General features: G+C 45.0%; 1 protein-coding gene across 3 annotated transcripts in view; it reads right to left on the bottom strand.

Annotated features, from left to right (window-relative positions):
- Positions 1-1,006: 1,006 nt before the first annotated feature.
- The window catches only part of ccdc18 (coiled-coil domain containing 18), a 32,556-nt gene continuing 15,180 nt past the window's right edge, over positions 1,007-18,382 (bottom strand). For 2 of the 3 annotated variants that reach the window (XM_021612918.2, XM_021612919.2), the window contains exons 9-27: positions 18,194-18,281; positions 17,688-17,905; positions 17,267-17,377; positions 16,959-17,090; positions 16,511-16,645; positions 16,219-16,296; positions 15,783-15,899; positions 15,425-15,592; positions 11,880-12,022; positions 10,270-10,433; positions 9,852-10,065; positions 7,821-7,920; positions 7,546-7,662; positions 7,299-7,367; positions 6,770-6,910; positions 6,489-6,626; positions 5,808-6,020; positions 4,842-5,570; positions 1,007-3,575 (exon numbers count right to left, since the gene is read on the bottom strand). In XM_021612918.2, coding sequence (XP_021468593.2) covers positions 4,869-5,570; positions 5,808-6,020; positions 6,489-6,626; positions 6,770-6,910; positions 7,299-7,367; positions 7,546-7,662; positions 7,821-7,920; positions 9,852-10,065; positions 10,270-10,433; positions 11,880-12,022; positions 15,425-15,592; positions 15,783-15,899; positions 16,219-16,296; positions 16,511-16,645; positions 16,959-17,090; positions 17,267-17,377; positions 17,688-17,905; positions 18,194-18,281 — 3,048 coding nt within the window. In that variant the 3' untranslated portion in view covers positions 1,007-3,575; positions 4,842-4,868. The other variant, XM_021612920.2, reaches the window with a different exon arrangement.

Below are 18,382 nucleotides of genomic sequence, written 5' to 3'. Positions count from 1 at the left end.
GTCCTCTATCTCTATGACAATATATGGGCATTATGATCCTATTGATAATTACTTGAGTGCTGCCAGCTGTGGGCAAACCCAACCCATGGAAACTGTTACGCTACCCTTCATTCCATGACATACCATTTTTTTTTAAACTTTATGGCCAAAATGATCCTATTGACACTTTGTGGTCAGTGTTGACACCAGAATAAATGTCTGATTCATATCGATGCCACAGGCCATTTTCAAAATGAAAAGTTGCTTTCTAGGGGCAGTCGCTCTTTAAAAAAATAAAATAAAAAAAGAGACATTCAAAACGAGGCAGGGTTTTCTATTGGAATAGGCTTTACTATCCCACCTCCTCTGTGGCTGAGCATTGTGCTGAAAGCCAAGGGGCACGGCCTGGTTAAGTAGCATGTAATAATTTGGCTGTTGCCAAGTCCCAAATAAATAGCTGTTTGAATTTGGGATGGCGCCAACTTCTTCAGTGTAGAATTTGTCATTGTCAAAACAAAATCTGCAGAGTTCTGCTTGATCAAATGGCACCCTGTCAAAACCCTACGGCACCTTAAATAGTCAACGTTACAGAGTTCGGAGAGCTCATCACTGAACGGTTCAGTACGATTTTGTTTCTTTTTCCCCTCATTAGAATGCCTCCATTTTAAGTAGGCCACAAAACCCTTGCCACATATAAAACAATGGTGCCAACAACGGAAGATGTTCTTTTGTAGAGCTGTAGTTTCACTGTCGTAACCGGGACAACCGGTACCAGATGTGGTGAGTGAGCGTGTGGCACAGGAACCACCCACACTTCTCTCTTTCACATCTACCTCAAATCATCCCCGGCCTGCACGAACCACTCTACCCAAGCATTTTCAACCATCTATGAGCTCACTGCAAGAGGGTCCTTTTTCACCGACATGTATTGCTACACAAGCTAATGTCAGCATCTTACAAAATGTCTCAAATTTAAAACGTTACTACACACACACACACACACACAAAGAATGACAACAGTGGGAAGTTAGAAGCGGAAGACAGGGGTTTATGTATACAATTAGGAATTTGAATAGTAAAAAAAATGCGTATTAGGTTGCTTCTGCACCACAAGACATTTTCAAAATGTGACCACATCTTTCTTTACTGAGAGCTGCACACTCAGATCCTCCACCTTAGTAATCCACGACAGTGAGAGCGGAAGAGGGGAGGAAAAGAGACAGAGAGAGAGAGAGAGACACACATATCTACACTACAATCAAGTACTAAAACAGCTTGTTAGTGGTGGCTGGAAGAAACAGATCCGCACCCAAAAACTGCTCAGTACAAAAAGATTCACTGATCAAGAGCACCAATTAAAACGCGTCACAGTACTAACATTGTAGGAAAAAAAGGGCCAGCACTGCTGCTTTTGGAGAAGAGGTTTTTGTTATCCCACAGAGAAAGACATGCAGGCTGGTTGCTAACGGTGATGTCCATGTTCCGTCTTTGTCTGAAGTGTCAACAAACATTAGGCCCCCACCCACACACACACACACACAGAGAAAAAAAGAGGCATTTTTCCAGTAACCTTCAGAAACAAATGGCACAGGCCGAAAGGGCGAGGGGAGTCTGTTCAAACACATACAGGCAGACAAAACACACAGACACAAAGGCAGACTGTCCAAATAGCAAACCCACATTTGTACACCAAGCATTGTGTTTCGTGTAGCGGTATCGGTTGTGTTTCCTTTTTGGCTTGTCATGACATTGATGTTACTCTGCTGCATTTCATTAGGCTTGTAAATGTCAATTATACATTTCATAGGTCCCCTATCATCAGTGGAATTTTAATTCAGTAAAATCTACTTTTTCCCTCTTTGTAAAGAAATAACTAGGAATATCATTGGTATTCAATTGGTGGGCATGTGTTGAGCACAGAAAAATCACAATAACGTAGCTTACAATCTTGTTAGCGAAAATATTATTTTTCTCTAGTTTGAACTTTCCATCAACTCTAACTTGAGTATTGAACATTTGACAATTGGCTTATCCACAAGAGTTTGGGATGCTAAAAATACAAATTCTACACAACTTTTTTTTACTTTTACTTTTATTAAATCCCCTCTGGGCGCCCAATCAAATGCAGCAAGTCGGGCTGTCATTTTGTTCCAACATGACCACCGTCTAGACCACAAATTCTTCGTTGGGCCTTGCAAGTTCCAAAAGCATCAAAATGAAGTTCAGGTTTAAAAAAAAATTTGCATTTTATTTTGCTAAACTAAAACGAGGAGCCCCATTTCACACAAGAAGTAATATTTAAATATCAAAAATGTATTCTACTAAAAATGATTTAATTGAATTCAGATTGAAAATAGATAACACACATTTATACTTAAAAGATATACAGTTAGCTCTAAAAGTATTTGGAGTGTGACATTTTTTGTTGTTGTTTTGGCTCTGTATTCCAGCACTTTGGATTGGAAATTATAGAATGACTATGACGTTAAAGGGCAGACTGTCAGCTTTAATATGAGGGTATTTTCACCCATATCGGGTGAACCGTTTAGAAATTAGAGCACTTTTTGTACATAGACCCCCCGTGTTAGGGGACCAAAAGTATAGGGACAAATTCACTTATATGTGTATTAAAGTAGTTAAACATTTAGTATTTGGTCCCATATTCCTTGCATGCACTGACTACATCAAGCTTGTTGAGTGCATTTGCTGTTGGTTTCAGATTTGTTTCAGATTATTTTGTGCCCAATAGAAGTTAATGGTAAATAATGTATTGTCATTTTGGAGTCACTTTTATTGTAAATAGAAATCAAATGTTTCTAAACACTTGTACATTAATGTGGATGCTACCATGATTACGGATATTCCTGAATGAATTGTAAATAATGACGAGTGAGAAAGTTAGACGCACAAATATCATACCTCCCTCTGCCCAAAAAAACTACTAACCTCCCGTTATTGTAATGGTGAGAGCTTAGCATGTCTTCGGGGTATGATATTTGTGCATCTGTCTCTCACTCATCATTATTCACGAATCATTCAGGACTATCCGTAATCATAGTAGATGTAATCATTGCGTGCTAGGAATATGGGAACAAATACTAAACATTTGACTACTTCAATACACATAAGTGAATTTGTCCCAATACATTTGGTCCCCAAAAATGGTGAGACTATGTACAAAAAGTGCAGTAAATTTTTCCACGGTTCCCCTGATATGGATGAAAATAGCCTCAAATTAAAGCTGACAGTCTGCACTAACTTCACAGTCATTGTATCGTTTCTAAATCCAAAGTGCTGGAGTACAGAGCCAAAACAACAACAAATGTATCAATATCCCAATACTTTTGGAGCTCACTGTATATACATAACGTGTGTCTAGGTAAAAGAGCATGAACCTTGGCAGCCATATACAGGGCAAGCCTGAGCTGGAGTGAAATGTAATGAAACCAATTCCTACCAGACAGTCATGTGGCCTGATGCTTCATTCACAAACACACAAACAAACAAAACCACACACTAAGTCTTCAAAAGTCTAAATGGGTCCCACTATTATACGTTCCCCCGTAGATCAGCATCCACCATCTTTAAAGGTCCCCCTGAAAATGAAAGACCGATATGGATTAGTGAAATAACAGAGGTGTCCATTGTGGGAGAAAATAATTCTGTTGATTAGAGCCTAAACGTAAAACAGCATTACTATACTATTGCGAAGGGGTGAGCTCTTCACTACAAGGACATTGTTTAGTTAATGTATTTATTGCTTATTTATTGGATAAACCAAGTTGTATGCAGAATCCCTTTCATTTGAACCATTCATCATTCCATGCAATTAATACTATAGCTACAATGTCAATTGCACAGAATTGCATTGTTGGAAACGTAGGGCAGGGGTTCCCAAACATTTTTGCTTTGTCACCCACCAATTGAGGTGTCGTGAGTCGCGACCCACCATAAGGGTTGAGCGGTAATTTTTTTGTTTTTTTTAGACACACAGATCAAAGAATAAGAAAAAAATATAGAATTGTAGGAAATTGGTTTGGAAATTGCCATGCATTTTGACATGGCTGGCGTTCTCACGCTCAAAACATTACAACATGAAATGGGGGCTAAATTGTCTAGCTTTTATTTTGCTGATTGTAAATTCTCAAAGATTGTAGGCCATTATTGAAACATGTATAGGTCCATTATCTTTGCTACATAGTTTTAGACGTTTTAAGTTCACACTCCTATCCCGAAAATGTTTTTAATAAAAAAAAAAAATATCAATGTCGTCCCGCGACTCACCTGGACCCCTGCTAGATATGTTCAAGTCGCGTTGAGGACAATTTTAGCATTTTAGCTAACCCTTTCTCTAACCTTAACCAATTTGCCGAACCTGCCACGTTAATTCTCCTAACCTGCTACGAAAAGTCACTTCTGTTAGTCAAAACCGCCAGGCCTGCACCTGAGAACCACGTGGGTTCCGAATAACTTGATACTCCGTCAATTGCACCTCTTCCCTAATTGGTTCTGTATCCTGTTTGGTTAGTTAATTGAGGGGATGTTTGAATACAGGCCTATGACCTAATTATTAAAGGAACCGCTTTTAACAGCAGGTGTGTCATTATTTGAGAGATCATTGTGTGTGTGTGTGTGTGTGTGTGTGAGAGTGTGTAAGGTGAGCCACAGTTTTCGGTCTGTTTACAACGTTTTTTTTTGTTAAGAGAGGCAGCCGGCTCTCATCTACCTATACAAAAGCCATTAAACAAGCACCAACCATTTCATCAAATCACCACAATTACACATTGCCAATGCTAAAACTACAGCTACGTGTACCACCTCGTTTCATCCTTCGTACCCCAGAGAGAGTTGCTCATGCTAACCTGCAGTGTGAGGGTGTGCTCAGCCTCTCAGAGGCCCGCGGAGCCACAGAGGGACGGGTCCTCCTGCAGGGCCAGCGTCTGGTTGACAAACCTCAGCATGCCCGTCAGGGAGCTCATGTCCATCTCCTCCTGGGTCTCCTGCCTGAGGGGGGACTCTCTCTCCTCCTTCTCCTCCAACATTTTGTCCACCATGTAGGTGAGGGGGTTGAAGGAGAGGTCTGAGGCAGAGGTGGCCTCCAGTCGGCTGAGGCCCTGCCAGCTGTGGTCAGGCTGGTACGGTGTGGGGGACATGAAGGAGGTGTCCCAGGGGAGGTGCTGACCCAGGGCTTCCCGTAACGTGGCCTTCAGGTTCTGAGGGAGATCAAGGGAGGAGTCCACACTGCTGCCCTCCACGGGCCAGTCTGGAGTGTGGGTTTGGGGTGGGCGAGGAGGGGAGTGGTGTTGTATGTGGGGGGGTGAAGGGGAATGGGTGTGAGAGTGAGTGGGTGGTGGAGAAGGGTGGGAGAGTTTGTGAGGGGAGTGGGTGTGAGTGGGTGGGGAGGAGCAGGTGTGTTTATGTGGAGAGTGGGTGCATGAGTGAGTGTGTGGGGGAGAATGGTGGTGTGTGTGAGGGGGCGGAGGGGATGAGGGCAGGATGATCTCTGGGTGAAGGTGGAACGTGGCGTGGTGGAGCTCTGTAGCTCTCTCCAGACTGGAAATTCTGGCCTGTAGGCGGGTGACTTCGGACTCCTGAAGGGATGAGAAGAGTCAGTCATTCAGTAGCTAGGATTTATTTTTTCCACCAGAGGTGTTTCCATCAACCTGACTTGTTGCGGATAAAAAGCTGTGTGTGACAACGTAGGTCACATTAAAAGCACTTTCACGCGTAATTTCCGAATAATAAAAAAAAACAAAAAACAACAGAAGTTTAACTTTTCGTCACATTTTCACTTTCACTAGCCCAGTCCCAGGCCTTCGGTACTCTACCTTGATGAGCAGGGCCTCGCGGGCGCTCTGCAGGCTGGTCTGGGTGGCGTGGAGCTGGGCCTGTAGGTGGGCCGCCTGGGCCCTGGTCTGCTCTAGCTGCAGCTGGCTCTGCTGCAGTCTGGAGGCCAGGTGCTCCTGGGAGCTCCGCAGGCTGCAGCTCATCTGCTCCGACACCTTCAGGAGCTGGCCCCGCGTCTGCTGCAGGGAGTAGAGCTGGAGGAGGGGCAACAGAGAAAGGCGGAAGGAGGAGAGCGAAGTTACAAGCGCGTACTGTAGGAACTTCAGCAGTTATTGCATGTGTAAAAGGACTGGTGATTAGGGAAATTACGAGAAACAAAGAAGTGAAAGAGGGACTGGGGAAGAGATCGATGAGGTGATATATACAGTAGTGCCCTCAAAAACTCAACTCTGGACCTCGAAGCCAGTTCCACTGCGTCTCTCCCCCCCATTGTTCACATGAGACACCAGGTGGGTGATACTAATTATCAGGTGGGAACAGAAAAACAGCAGGCTTCGGACCTCGTAGAATAACCCTGCAGTAGAGGACGACAGAAACGGAAGAACAGTGGAGAAAGAGGAAGATGGGAGTGTGCGTGTGAGAGAGAAAGAGACAGCCAAATGAACAGACAGAGATGGACAGAGGCTGCATAGACATCCACAGTTCCTGGGGCCCCGTTGTACCTCCTTGCTGTGCTGTTCCCTCTCCTGCTCCAGCTCCTGCTGTAGGGAGGAGATGGTGACTTGCAGTCTGGCTTCCCCCTGGACCCAGCGGCCCTCCCTGGCAGACAGCTTCTCCTCTAGACTCCTCACCTGCGCCTCCTATATGAGACCCAACAACACAGTTAAGGTCATCATCTGGCCATAGAAGAATGAACAGAAATACCACAATTTGTTATCATGGATAAACAGCAAGAATACATGGATTTATTGGGCATTTACAGACAACCAAATGAAGGTTTCACCTTTTCCCTGGCATGTTGAGTGATGCTGTCCAGCTCTTCGGTCAGGCTCTCACAGCGAGTCTGTGTGTCCCGCAGCTCTTGCGTTGTTCTCTGCAGCTCCTCCTGACACACACGCAGGTTCTGGCCCTGCCCCAGAGAGTCCTGGAGCAAAAGGTCAAAAGGTTAAATCAGACGGAGCCTAGACGGTCAGTCCATAGATTTTTTTAGAGCATTTACTTTATGGATTACTCCAAATAGACATTAAGATTGTCCAGGGTTCATTCTGTGGTTCATTCAAAAAGGTTCCCAGAAAGGGAACACTGAACAATGCATGATAGTCCATTATGAGGTTATCGATCCAGAAACAACTTGCCAATTGCTAGAGCTTCTAAGTTGAATGCTGTCGGTGGTATTTATTTAACTTCTCTGTTCAACCATCTATCTGTCCCTCCATGAGAATAATGATACCGTAAGTATTACCCATCTTTCTGTACTTCAACTTAAGCCTCCATCTATCAACAGATCCATTCATCGCCTCATCCCACCATACCTTCTCGGAATCCTCCTTCCCTTGTAGTTGTGCCTTTAGCAGGTCTAACCTCTCACTCAAAAACGCCACCTGGGGAGGCAAAACATGAGGCGATAGTCAACTACAGTACTTCAGCTATAACGCTATAGCAGAACGGAGAGTACTTGTAACGGGAATATGCTTTTCCAGGGGAAACAAATTACCCCCGAATTACACAGATGGAAGAATAGAGGTGTGTGTGTGGTGTGTGTGTAATGGGGCCTTTTACCCGCTTGTCTCGGTCTTTGACCTCTCCCTCTCTCTGGGCCAGAGTCTGCTGTAGGGCCTGAACCTTCTTGTCCATCTCCACCTTATGGTCTCTGATGGCCACGTCCAACTGGCCCAGCTGAGGAAGAGGGAGACACGCATATGGAGAGAAGCTCTGGATTTCTTCGCATTCCACCCATTAAAGACTATGACCATATTCAAGTGGAATAAACCTCATATGGCACGCCATGAAATGTTGCCTCGGTTTAGTGTGTGTGTGTGTCTGTGTGTACGTACCAGCTGTGCTCTCTGCTGGAGCTCCCCCTGTCTCTCCTTCAATGCTGTGTCCATGTCCAACACCTCGTGGTTCCTCTCCTCCAACTCCCTCTGGCTTTCCCTGCAGCGCACGCACGCACACACACACACACACACGCACACAGTGAAATCACCGTACACCAGGGCATGTCCTATTTCACACAGAAGATCTCAACAGCTGATCGCAGCTGTGTAGCAGGCATTTTGTTTCACACACACACACGGGACTCAAAGGAAAACTACTTGAGACTAACGCAGCGATATTGTGCGTGTTTGAGATCAGTGGTTTAGACTTCAATGTAGTTGATGTGAAAATCCCCTTGCATCCCAAATAACTACTCATTGTGTGGTCAAGACTGGTGATCCCCCCCCCAAACATACTTTTTTTTTAGGCCTTTAATTTTAAATACATTTATTGAATTATATTGCATCAGTGGTTGAGGTTCAGCAATGTAGCTGCTCAATAGGGTTTACAGATCAGGTGTTACTGTGCCTGTTATATGTTTGAATGACAGTGAGAGATAATGCACTTGTAAAACTGTCAAATAATAATACCTAGCCATTACATTCACCTAATTAGAACGTGCCCTTAGACAGTTTGTGACACCGTCATATTGGCTGGTGGCATGTTTGGTGGGGGACAATTGTGTATTTGACAAAGACGTTCACCAGAAATGAACTGGTTGGTATCAGACGGAGGGTTTGAATCCATAGCAGACAGATACGAGTGATATTATAACTCCTGTTCTGTGTTCCTATTTACACAAAGAGATCATGTGTATAAAATGATTTACGACTCGTTTTATGAGTCCCGTGGGTGCTTGGTATCCGTGTGGGCCGTGTGTGTGTGCCACCAAAGTAAACTGCTGTTTGTTCACTGACTGCGATAAAACCTCAAAACAATACACAATTTATTATGAAAATAATACATTTCAACAAAATAATAGAGCATGATACATATTATGAATGCCAGAGGCTAGCTCAGCCAGAGGCTAGGTCAGCCAGAGGCTAGGTCCGCCAGGGGCTAGCTCAGCCAGAGGCTAGGTCAGCCAGAGGCTAGGTCAGCCAGAGGCTGGCTCAGCCAGAGGCTAGCTCAGCCAGAGGCTAGGTCAGCCAGAGGCTAGGTCCGCCAGGGGCTAGGTCCGCCAGAGGCTAGGTCAGCCAGAGGCTGGCTCAGCCAGAGGCTAGCTCAGCCAGAGGCTAGGTCAGCCAGGGGCTAGCTCAGCCAGAGCCTAGGTCAGCCAGAGGCTAGGTCCGCCAGGGGCTAGCTCAGCCAGAGTCTAGGTCAGCCAGAGTCTAGGTCAGCCAGAGTCTAGGTCAGCCAGAGGCTAGCTCAGCCAGAGGCTAGGTCAGCCAGAGGCTAGGTCAGCCAGAGGCTAACTACACATAGCTAGCCTATTCTCTTGAAACAGAGGCTTTCCCTCGATGATGAGCTCACATCAGGTTTTAGTGCAAAGAAAAGTTACGTTATTTAACATGGAAACTAATGCTCAACAAACACAAATGTGCACAGTACATCATATTTACTTAAATATTTATAGACATATTACATAATATATTATATTTACTAATTATATAATAAAAAGTGACAGTTAAAGACGAAAAAGGTCACCAAAAATCAATTATTCTTAAACCTGACCAAAGAACGTCTAAACATATGACTTTTGATTTCAGTCTTCCCAAATCGCCCGTCAACGAGGTCTCAGACACAAATCCACAGACCTCGACCGGTCAGTGGTTGCCATGGTTACACGGTCCATTGAAAGTGCATGTGACTTCCGGTGTGTGGGCAGGGCTTCTTCAATGATATGAATATCTTTACCTTCAAAACTGCTTTGCATTTTCCATAAACATTTTTACTTGGATTTTTATTTATGTGTTCTGAGTTTATTTTGTTTAGGAAGCATTTCCTAAAGATTTGAGGGGAGACGTGTTCTGTTCAGCAGAGCAACAAATGGACAACCCCGGTCAAGGCCCCTCCCCCCGTCGGGAGGTTGGCAGAGAGAGGCTCACCTGAGCTCGGCCGACAATTTCTCCAGTGATGTCTGTCGTTCGTCTGCGCTGACCTGCGTGCGCTGTAACAGCTCTCTCAGCTCCTGTAGGTTCTCTAGGGTGTCGTGCATCTCACCGCGCACCCCCTGTAGCTGTCCCTCCAGAGTCTCCGCCCGCTGCACAGAGTTCCGCCTGTCCTCCTCGCAGCGGTGGAGCTTCTCCTCCAAGTCCACAACTGCAGGGGGGAGGAGGAGGGGAGAAAGGGCTTCCACGATGACTATGTGGTAGAGAGGTCAGTGGAATGCAGACTGTGGCGGATATATACAGTAATCACGAAAAATCAAAATAAAATTGGCCCCAACTTTGATTGAATGAATGAAGAATTTAAGAAAGAACAGAAACTAAAATAATATTTGATCTCCCCCCTAGTGTGTTTTACCCGCGTCATTCTTCTTCTCCAGTAGGCCCTGGGTCTGCTGCAGGGTCTCCTCCATGCAGCTGAGCTGGGAGGACTTCATGCTGGCGTCCTTCCGCAGCCTTTGCAGCTCCTGCTCCATGGATGACAGCTCCCCACGACACCGATTCATCTCAGACGACAGCTGACTGGAATACACACGCGCACACAGTTAGCATACAAGTATCCTAACAAGTATCCTAACACGGACAAGATACATGTACAGATGACATGCAGAGATTCACACCCTACACTCACACACATCCTAGACACCCTCTATCTGGCGCCTACCGAACTGTGCACAAATGTGCCCGCATTAGGAATCCTCTCAGCAACCTAGGCCACTGCACTACCCGCAAAAAAAAATAAAAAATGGAGCCAACTCAGGTTCTATATGACTTGGACAGAACTAGAGTACTAACCGAGTAACCTGAACTAGAGTACTAACCGAATAACCTGAACTAGAGTACTAACCTGAACTAGAGTACTAACCGAGTAACCGGAACTAGAGTACTAACCTGAACTACAGTACTAACTGAGTAACCTGAACTACAGTACTAACTGAGTAACCTGAACTACAGTACTAACTGGTTAACCTGAACAGCAGTACTAACTGATTAACCTGAACAACAGTACTAACTGATTAACCTGAACAACAGTACTAACTGACTAACAAGTAGAGTACTAACTGACTAACAACAAGTAGAGTAGAGTATTAACTGACTTACAACAACTACAGTACTAAGTAACTTGAACTAGAGTACTAACTGAGTAACCTGAACTACAGTACTAACTGAGTAACCTGAACTAGAATACTAACTGCGTAACTAGAACTAGAGTGCTAACTGAGTAACCAGAGATAGAACTCTGAGTACGATCTCTGTATCGATCCTCCCTAAGTAGTGACTTAATAGACAAAGCAATGTGCTTTCCTCGTCAAAGTGCTCCTCTATGCTTCACTACGCTCCCTCATTAAGTGTTAAACTCCAACCTAAAATAAGCTCTCGCTCTAAGGAGAATGCTTCAGAATGGAGCGGTGTATATATACCCCCAATATATACCCCCTGACAAAGGGAGGAGCGTGTGGTGTGGGGGGGGTGGAGATGAGACACACACAATAAACCCCCTGGTTGTTGAGGCACTAGAGTCATGGGACTGTCTTATTCTGTCAGCACTATGCCGATGGGAACATTTCTCTCCTCCTCGCTCTCTTTCTGCTACAGGGCAGGAGCTGCTCGGTCTGGCCTGAACTCCAACCACTCCCACTGACCAACAGAGAACAGTTGCAATATACACACAGAGAGGATTTTGTGAGGTCTTATCTTAAGGTCATACAAAGTTAGTATGATATGCATCAACTTGGCGCAAAAGCTTGAAAATTATTTTACACTATCTTTCACGGCTCAGATATCATAAAAATGTGTTTGTTTTGCGTAATAAGCGTATTTGAATGACTTCATTAACGAATCAGACGTTAGTGCAATGTCTGAATTCAATCACATTTAGTGAATTGTGTGACTGAAGCATTCTATATCAAACTAAGCAATGACAAATGCTTAATTGGAATGAATACAACATCTTCTGTCGTGTCTTACGTGACAGAGCCAGAGAGCTGTGCAGCCTGTCGCCTCTTCTCCTGCACCTCCTTGTCAGCCTCCTGCACCACCTCCTCTCTCCTCCTCAGCTCCTCCTCCAGAGACAAGCGCGCCCGCTCCACCTCCTGCTCCAACGCAGACACCTGGCAACAAATATCATTCATATTATACAGTAGCAGTCAAAAGTTCGGCCACACCTACACTCATTCAAGGGTTTTCCTATCTGTTTACCATTTTCTAGATTGTAGAATAATAGTGGAGACATCACAACTATGAAATAACACATATGGAATAAGTAGTAACCAAAACAAAAACAAAAAAAGTGTTAAAGAAATCAAAAAATATTTTTGAATCTTCAAAGTAGCCACTCTTTGCCTTGATGACAGCTTTTGCACACTCTTGGCATTCTAAATCACTAAAGTTGGAGACTTATACAGTTGATGTCGGAAGTTTACATACACCTTAGCCAAATACATTTAAACTCAGTTTCACAATTCCTGACACTTAATCCTAGTAAAAATTCCCTGTCTTCGGTCAGTTAGGAACACCACTTAATTTTAAGAATGTGAAACGTCAGAATAATAGCAGACAGAATTATTTATTTCAGCTTTTATTTCTTTCATCACATCCCCAGCGGGTCAGAAGATTACATACACTCAATTAGTATTTGGTAGCATTGCCTTTCAATTGCTTAACTTGGGTCAAACGTTTTGGGTAGCCTTTCACAGGCTTCCCACAATAAATTGGGTGAATTTTGGCACATTCCTCTTGACAGAAATGGTGTAACTGAGTCAGGTTTGTCGGCCTCCTTGCTCGAACACGCTTTTTCAGTTCTGCCCACACATTTCCTATGGTATTGAGGTCAGGGCTTTGTGATGGCCACTCCAACACCTCGACTTTGTTGTCCTTAAGCCATTTTGCCACAACTTTGGAAGAATGCTTGGGGTCATTTGTCCATTTGGAAGACCCATTAGGAATCAAGCTTGAACTTCCTGACTGATGTCTTGAGATGTTACTTCAATATATCCACAATTTTCCTCCCTCAAGTTGGCATCTATTTTCACAACATGATACTGCCACCCCCATGCTTCACAGTTGGGATGGTGTTCTTCCGCTTGCAAGCCTCCCCCTTTTTCCTCCAAACATAACGATGGTCATTATGGCCAAACAGTTCCATTTTGTTTCATCAGACCAGGGAACATTTCTCCAAAAAGTACGATTTTTGTCCCCATGTGCAGTTGCAAACCGTAGTCTGGCGGTTTTGGAGCAGTGGCTTCTTCCTTGCTGAGTTTCAGGTTGTCGATATAGGACTCGTTTTACTGTGGATATAGATACTTTTGTACCTGTTTCCTCCAGCATCTTCACAAGGTCCTTTGCTGTTGTTCTGGGATTGATTTGCACTTTTCGTGTTATTGACTGTACGTTTGTTTATCCCATGTGAATTCTGTGTTGTTTTTGTCACACTTCTTTGCTTTATCCTGGCCAGGTCGCAGTTGTAAATGAGAACTTGTTCTCAACTGGCCTACCAGGTAAAATAAAAGGTGAAATAAAATAAATTAAAAAAATTCAACCAGCTTCACCTGGAATGCTTTTCCAACAGTCTTGAAGGAGTTCCCACATATGCTGAGCACTTCTTTTTGACTGCTTTTCCTTCACTCTGCAGTCCGACTCATCCCAAACCATCTCAATTGGGTTGAGGTCGGTTGATTGTGGAGGCCAGGTCATCTGATACAGCACTCCATCACTCTTCTTATTGATCAAATAGCTCTTACACAGCCTGGGTCATGTTTTGGGTCATTGTCCTGTTGAAAACAAATGACAGCCCAAACCAGATGGGATGGCGTATCGCTGCAGAATGCTGTGGTAGCCAAGCTGGTTAAGAGTGCCTTGAATTCTAAATAAATCACAGACAGTGTCACCAGCAAAGCACCCCCAAACCATCACACCTCCTCCTCCATGCTTGAAGGTGGGAACCACAATGACACAGCAGTTGGAGAAAAAAAATCTCAAATTTGTCCATGGCTCGTGTTTCTTGACCTTCTTACTGGTGTCCTTTAGTAGTGGTTTCTTTGCAGAAATTAAAATCAAGGGCAACAGTGACATCATTTAGGACCTTTAAGGTCCCAGTGACACATCCATAACCTGAGTGGAAACCAGATTGCGTACCCGAGAGAATACTATAGACGTCAATAATCAACTGACTGGCTTTCTTGACAAGTTTTTCCAACCCTTTTGATAAACAGGGCAAAATAGAAATTGGCCTAGTTAGGATCAGCTTGATCTCCCCTTTAAATAAAGGATGCACCGTGGCTGCCTTCCAAGCAATGGGAACCTCCCCAAAAAAGTCAGCGATAGGCTTGGAGATGATAGGGGCATCAACCCTAAAGAAGAAAGGGAGCTCCTTTGGCACCTCGGACTCCGTGACCGCCTGCAGGGAGACATTTTGTAGGAGATGAGGAAACATTGGACGGGCAAGGAGGCATTTAAAAAAAAAACTTTTCCTTTGATTACATTATTTGATCTGTCGTTCTCTTTCCTAGAAAGAGAGAAGAAATGATAGAAGGGAGAGTGAGACTGTTTGGCCAAAAATAGTCAAAGATAAAAGTGACATACAGGAAGTTGATGATAAATCAGGAACTGTCCATGAGAATGAGGAAGAACAACAGGGTGCATACTTCGAAGAATCTCAAATATACTGTATTTTGATTTGTTTAACACTTTTTTGTTTACTACATGATTCCATGTGTGTTATTTCATAGTTTTGATGCCTTAACAAATACTCTACAATGTAGAAATAGAAAAACCTTTGAATGAGTAGGTGTTCTAAAACTTTTGACCGGTAGTGTGTGTGTGTGTGTGTGCGCGCGTGCGTGCGTGCGTGCATATCCCATATTCAATTAGTAATACCAAATACTATAATAGAACTGGTTTTACTTTAAGTTGCATTTCTGTGTATAATGGTTTTTCATACGGTAAAATACCCACTTAAATTATTCACCTTAAAACAAATGGAAGACTTGATGATAACCTAGTTGACAAAAGGTTTACACAGAAAGCATGTTGCCTGTGGGAAATTCAGCTCTCATGTTCCCTGTCAAGCCACGCTTTGTAGACAGAAAAGTCCTGCCCGCAAGTGAATAGATTTATATTGGCTTTGGTTAATGGAGTCATTGTACTATGTTCTTTTTGTGAGGGGAGTTTTGAGAAAGAAAAAAAAATGAACAGTGTGGCAAGTCAAATACTAAAATGAGTTGAAGTGACTTATTAGAATATACGCATTTGCTTTTCAGGGAGTCTTACTGGAAGTGGTTTGCACTTTAACACTGAGGTCAATATAATAGGCTGTGTCCTGCTTATTCAGCTACTTGACCATTGAGATACAACCTGGGTCAAGTCCCCATGTCCCGGGAGGGAGCTCCATGACAAATGTGTGTTTTACCTTCGCTGTCACTGCGATGTCAGCGGTCGCCCTCTCTACAAGACACATGTTCCTACCTGGCGTCTAGGTAGAGCATCCGCCAGTCTCTCCAAGCAGGCATCCGTACCTGTCCCTGTAGCTGGCTCTGGCTTTCCTCCAGTTCGGCCACACGGGTGCTGCTCTCCTGTAGCATGCTCTGCTGCCGCTGCAGGGAGTACTGAAGCTGGACACAGCGCTCACTGGAGCGGCCACACACCAGAGCGCTGCTACGCAACTCCTCCTGCAGAGACGACAGCTGTGGAGTAGAGCGAGAGAGAGACAGGGGTTTATACACACACAGACTCTCTCACACGTACACACAGACGACAAGGTGAGACACACACACACACACACACACACACACAAGCACGGTAACGGAGCGTGTCAGACAGTCACAATGGAGTATAAGCAACAGGGCGGTAGCAACACGGAACATAGACGCACACCTCTTTGCCCTTGACGTCCAGCTGTCTCTGATAGTGCTGCTTAGCGTCCTCCGTCTGCAGTAGGCGGGAGCTCAGCTCATCCCGACAGGACGACAGGGCTGTCTCCAGCTGCCTCACCTGACACGCAGACACACGTCAAACACAGAACATAAATACGGTCCTTGTCAAGCCACACGTGTTCCTGTCCTCTTTCCTTTGCCATACGTCCCTTGTGAAGCTCGTACACGCCCTTGTCAACGATCTACGGTAAGATGGCGGTAAGACACTCGATTTGATATTGATATGTCGTCACCAAGCACAAGACTGGTAACTGTAGTTAACTGTTCAGTCCGACGTCTTTGCAGAGCACAGTACGGTACAGTTGATATGCATTTAAACTGAGTGCTAGAAAAACCTGGGTATAGCATTCAATACAGTGTCTTCCATTTATTGTTACCTTGGTGGAAGACTCGGTGGCCTGCTCTCTGACACTCCGTAGAGCCTCCTCGCCGTGTCTCACGTTGGTCTCTCTCTCCTGGTGATAAGTACATTGAGATCTCATGACAAGGTGCACAGCACACAAGCAAGCCTTTAATTCCATTAACGCTATGGCTTCACGTACGGTCATGAAATGTCATTTAATGAGTGTTCTGGCACAAAATGGCTGCCGTGCCATGCATCCCAGTTACATAGTAGTGGTTCCTGAGAGGATGTGTAGGATGAAACTGTATAGCTGCGGTGGTTCTGACCTGTGTGAGCTGGTCCAGGGAGACCTGCAATAGGTGGGCTGTGCTCTGGGCCTCGTGTCTCTCCCTCTGGGCAAAACACACAGCCTGCTCCAGCTCTGAGACCTGGGCCCGGTTCTGGTCCAGAGACAACTGCAGCTGGAGACAGGGAAGGAGCAAGAGAGGGAGAGAGGGACAGAGGCAAAGAGATAAAAAGGGAGAAAGCCACTACTACCGAGAGAGCCCACAACGACATGTTTTTATTTTTATTTTTTACTTTTGCTTGATTCCATTATTTGTACAGTTCCTAGAAAATAGAGAAAATGAGAGAAGGAAGAGGGAGACTGTCTGGCCCCAAAAAAAGTCAACGATAAAGCGGCATAGGAAGTTGACGAAGAATCAGGAACTGTACATAAGAATGAGGAAGAAAGACAGTGCAATGAATCAATCCACACACAAACACGAGACTCACCAGTTCCACTCTGTCCTGCAGTTCCTTGCACTGGTCAGCACGGGCCTTTTTACTTTTGTCCAGAGCCTGTTGGAAGTCCCTCTGCTTCTTGGTCATCACAGACTGGTAGTGCTGGATAGCACTGGCCTTCTCCTGGGATGAGAGAAAGAGAAAGAGAGAGAGAAAAAAAGGGAGAGAGAAAGAGAAGTAGAGAAAGAGAGTACCTTATAACAATGAGCATGCTTTATGAGTCACTTAATGTGACGTGTGTGTGTGTGTGTGTGTGTGTGTGTGTGTGTGTGTGTGTGTGTGTGTGTGTGTGTGTGTACCAGCAGCTCCTGCTCCAGCTGAGTGTTCTTCAGAGCGGCCAGTGAGTAGGCAGAGCTCTTCTCCTGCAGCTGTTTCTCCAGAGCCGCCACACGAGCACTCTTCTTCTTCAACTGTAGCAGGACAGCAAGACCACCGTGGGGTGACGGTCAGAATTCAACAAATACGACTCACACGTCAGATACACGCAGCCTAACACGCACGCACGCACGCACGCACGCACACACACACAAGCTCTAGTCCATCTGTGTTGGCAGATCTGAAAGAAGCTATGTCCACTGGAAGGGCAGATGAAGCCATCCCTATTATTCTTATCCCTTCACTACACATCTGCAAACCCAGAAGGGGATAAGGGAAGAAGCTAGTGGCTTGGGGTTTTTGGTACTCGGCACACCTCTCCCCTTCCCCACTCACTCTCCTCACCTCCTTCTCGGCATCGGTAGCCAGGCTGGCCCTCTGGAGCAGCTCGCTGTGGACCTGCTGGTAGTGCGAGGCCCTCTGGGCCATGGAGCTGTGCAGGGAGGAGACTTCCTCCTGGGCTTTAGACAGCCTCTCCTGGAGCCTGGAGGCCAGGGAGCTCTGTCTGCCCCGCTCCGCCTCCACCGCCTGAAGCACTGGGAGCAGCTGCTGGTATCGCTCACCTGGAGGAGTGAGGGGTGGGTGGATAGATTGGAAAAGGGGGTAGGTAGAAGAGAACGAGATAAATAAAAAATTATCACACAGCCCAACAACCATAGGCTACCAAATAAATACATCAACTCAGTAAAAAGACACACATCTGGTTCACAGGAGGCTGGTGAAGGGAGGACGGCTCATAATAATGGCGAGAATGGGATGGTATCAAACTTGTGATACCATTACATCAATTCCTTTCCTCCCCAATGAATGTGCCACCAGCCGCCTGTGATTCGGTTGTACTGCACACACACCTGGCTTGGGTCTGAGTGGGTCTGTCGTTCCTGTGTAATCCACTGGGAGCAGCATACAGGGCTTCACACAGAGAGGTCCCTCATCACCCTGTAACAACACAACCCCATCAAGTGGCTAAATAAGTATCTCCCTATCACCCCAAGTTGACTGTCTGTTTTTGTGCATATAAATATATGTCTGAATGTGAG

The sequence above is a fragment of the Oncorhynchus mykiss genome, chromosome 8, assembly GCF_013265735.2.
Source record: "Oncorhynchus mykiss isolate Arlee chromosome 8, USDA_OmykA_1.1, whole genome shotgun sequence".
NCBI lineage: Eukaryota > Metazoa > Chordata > Actinopteri > Salmoniformes > Salmonidae > Oncorhynchus > Oncorhynchus mykiss.
Note: the sequence above shows the minus strand (reverse complement) of the source record. Positions and strands in the feature narration are given on the sequence as shown.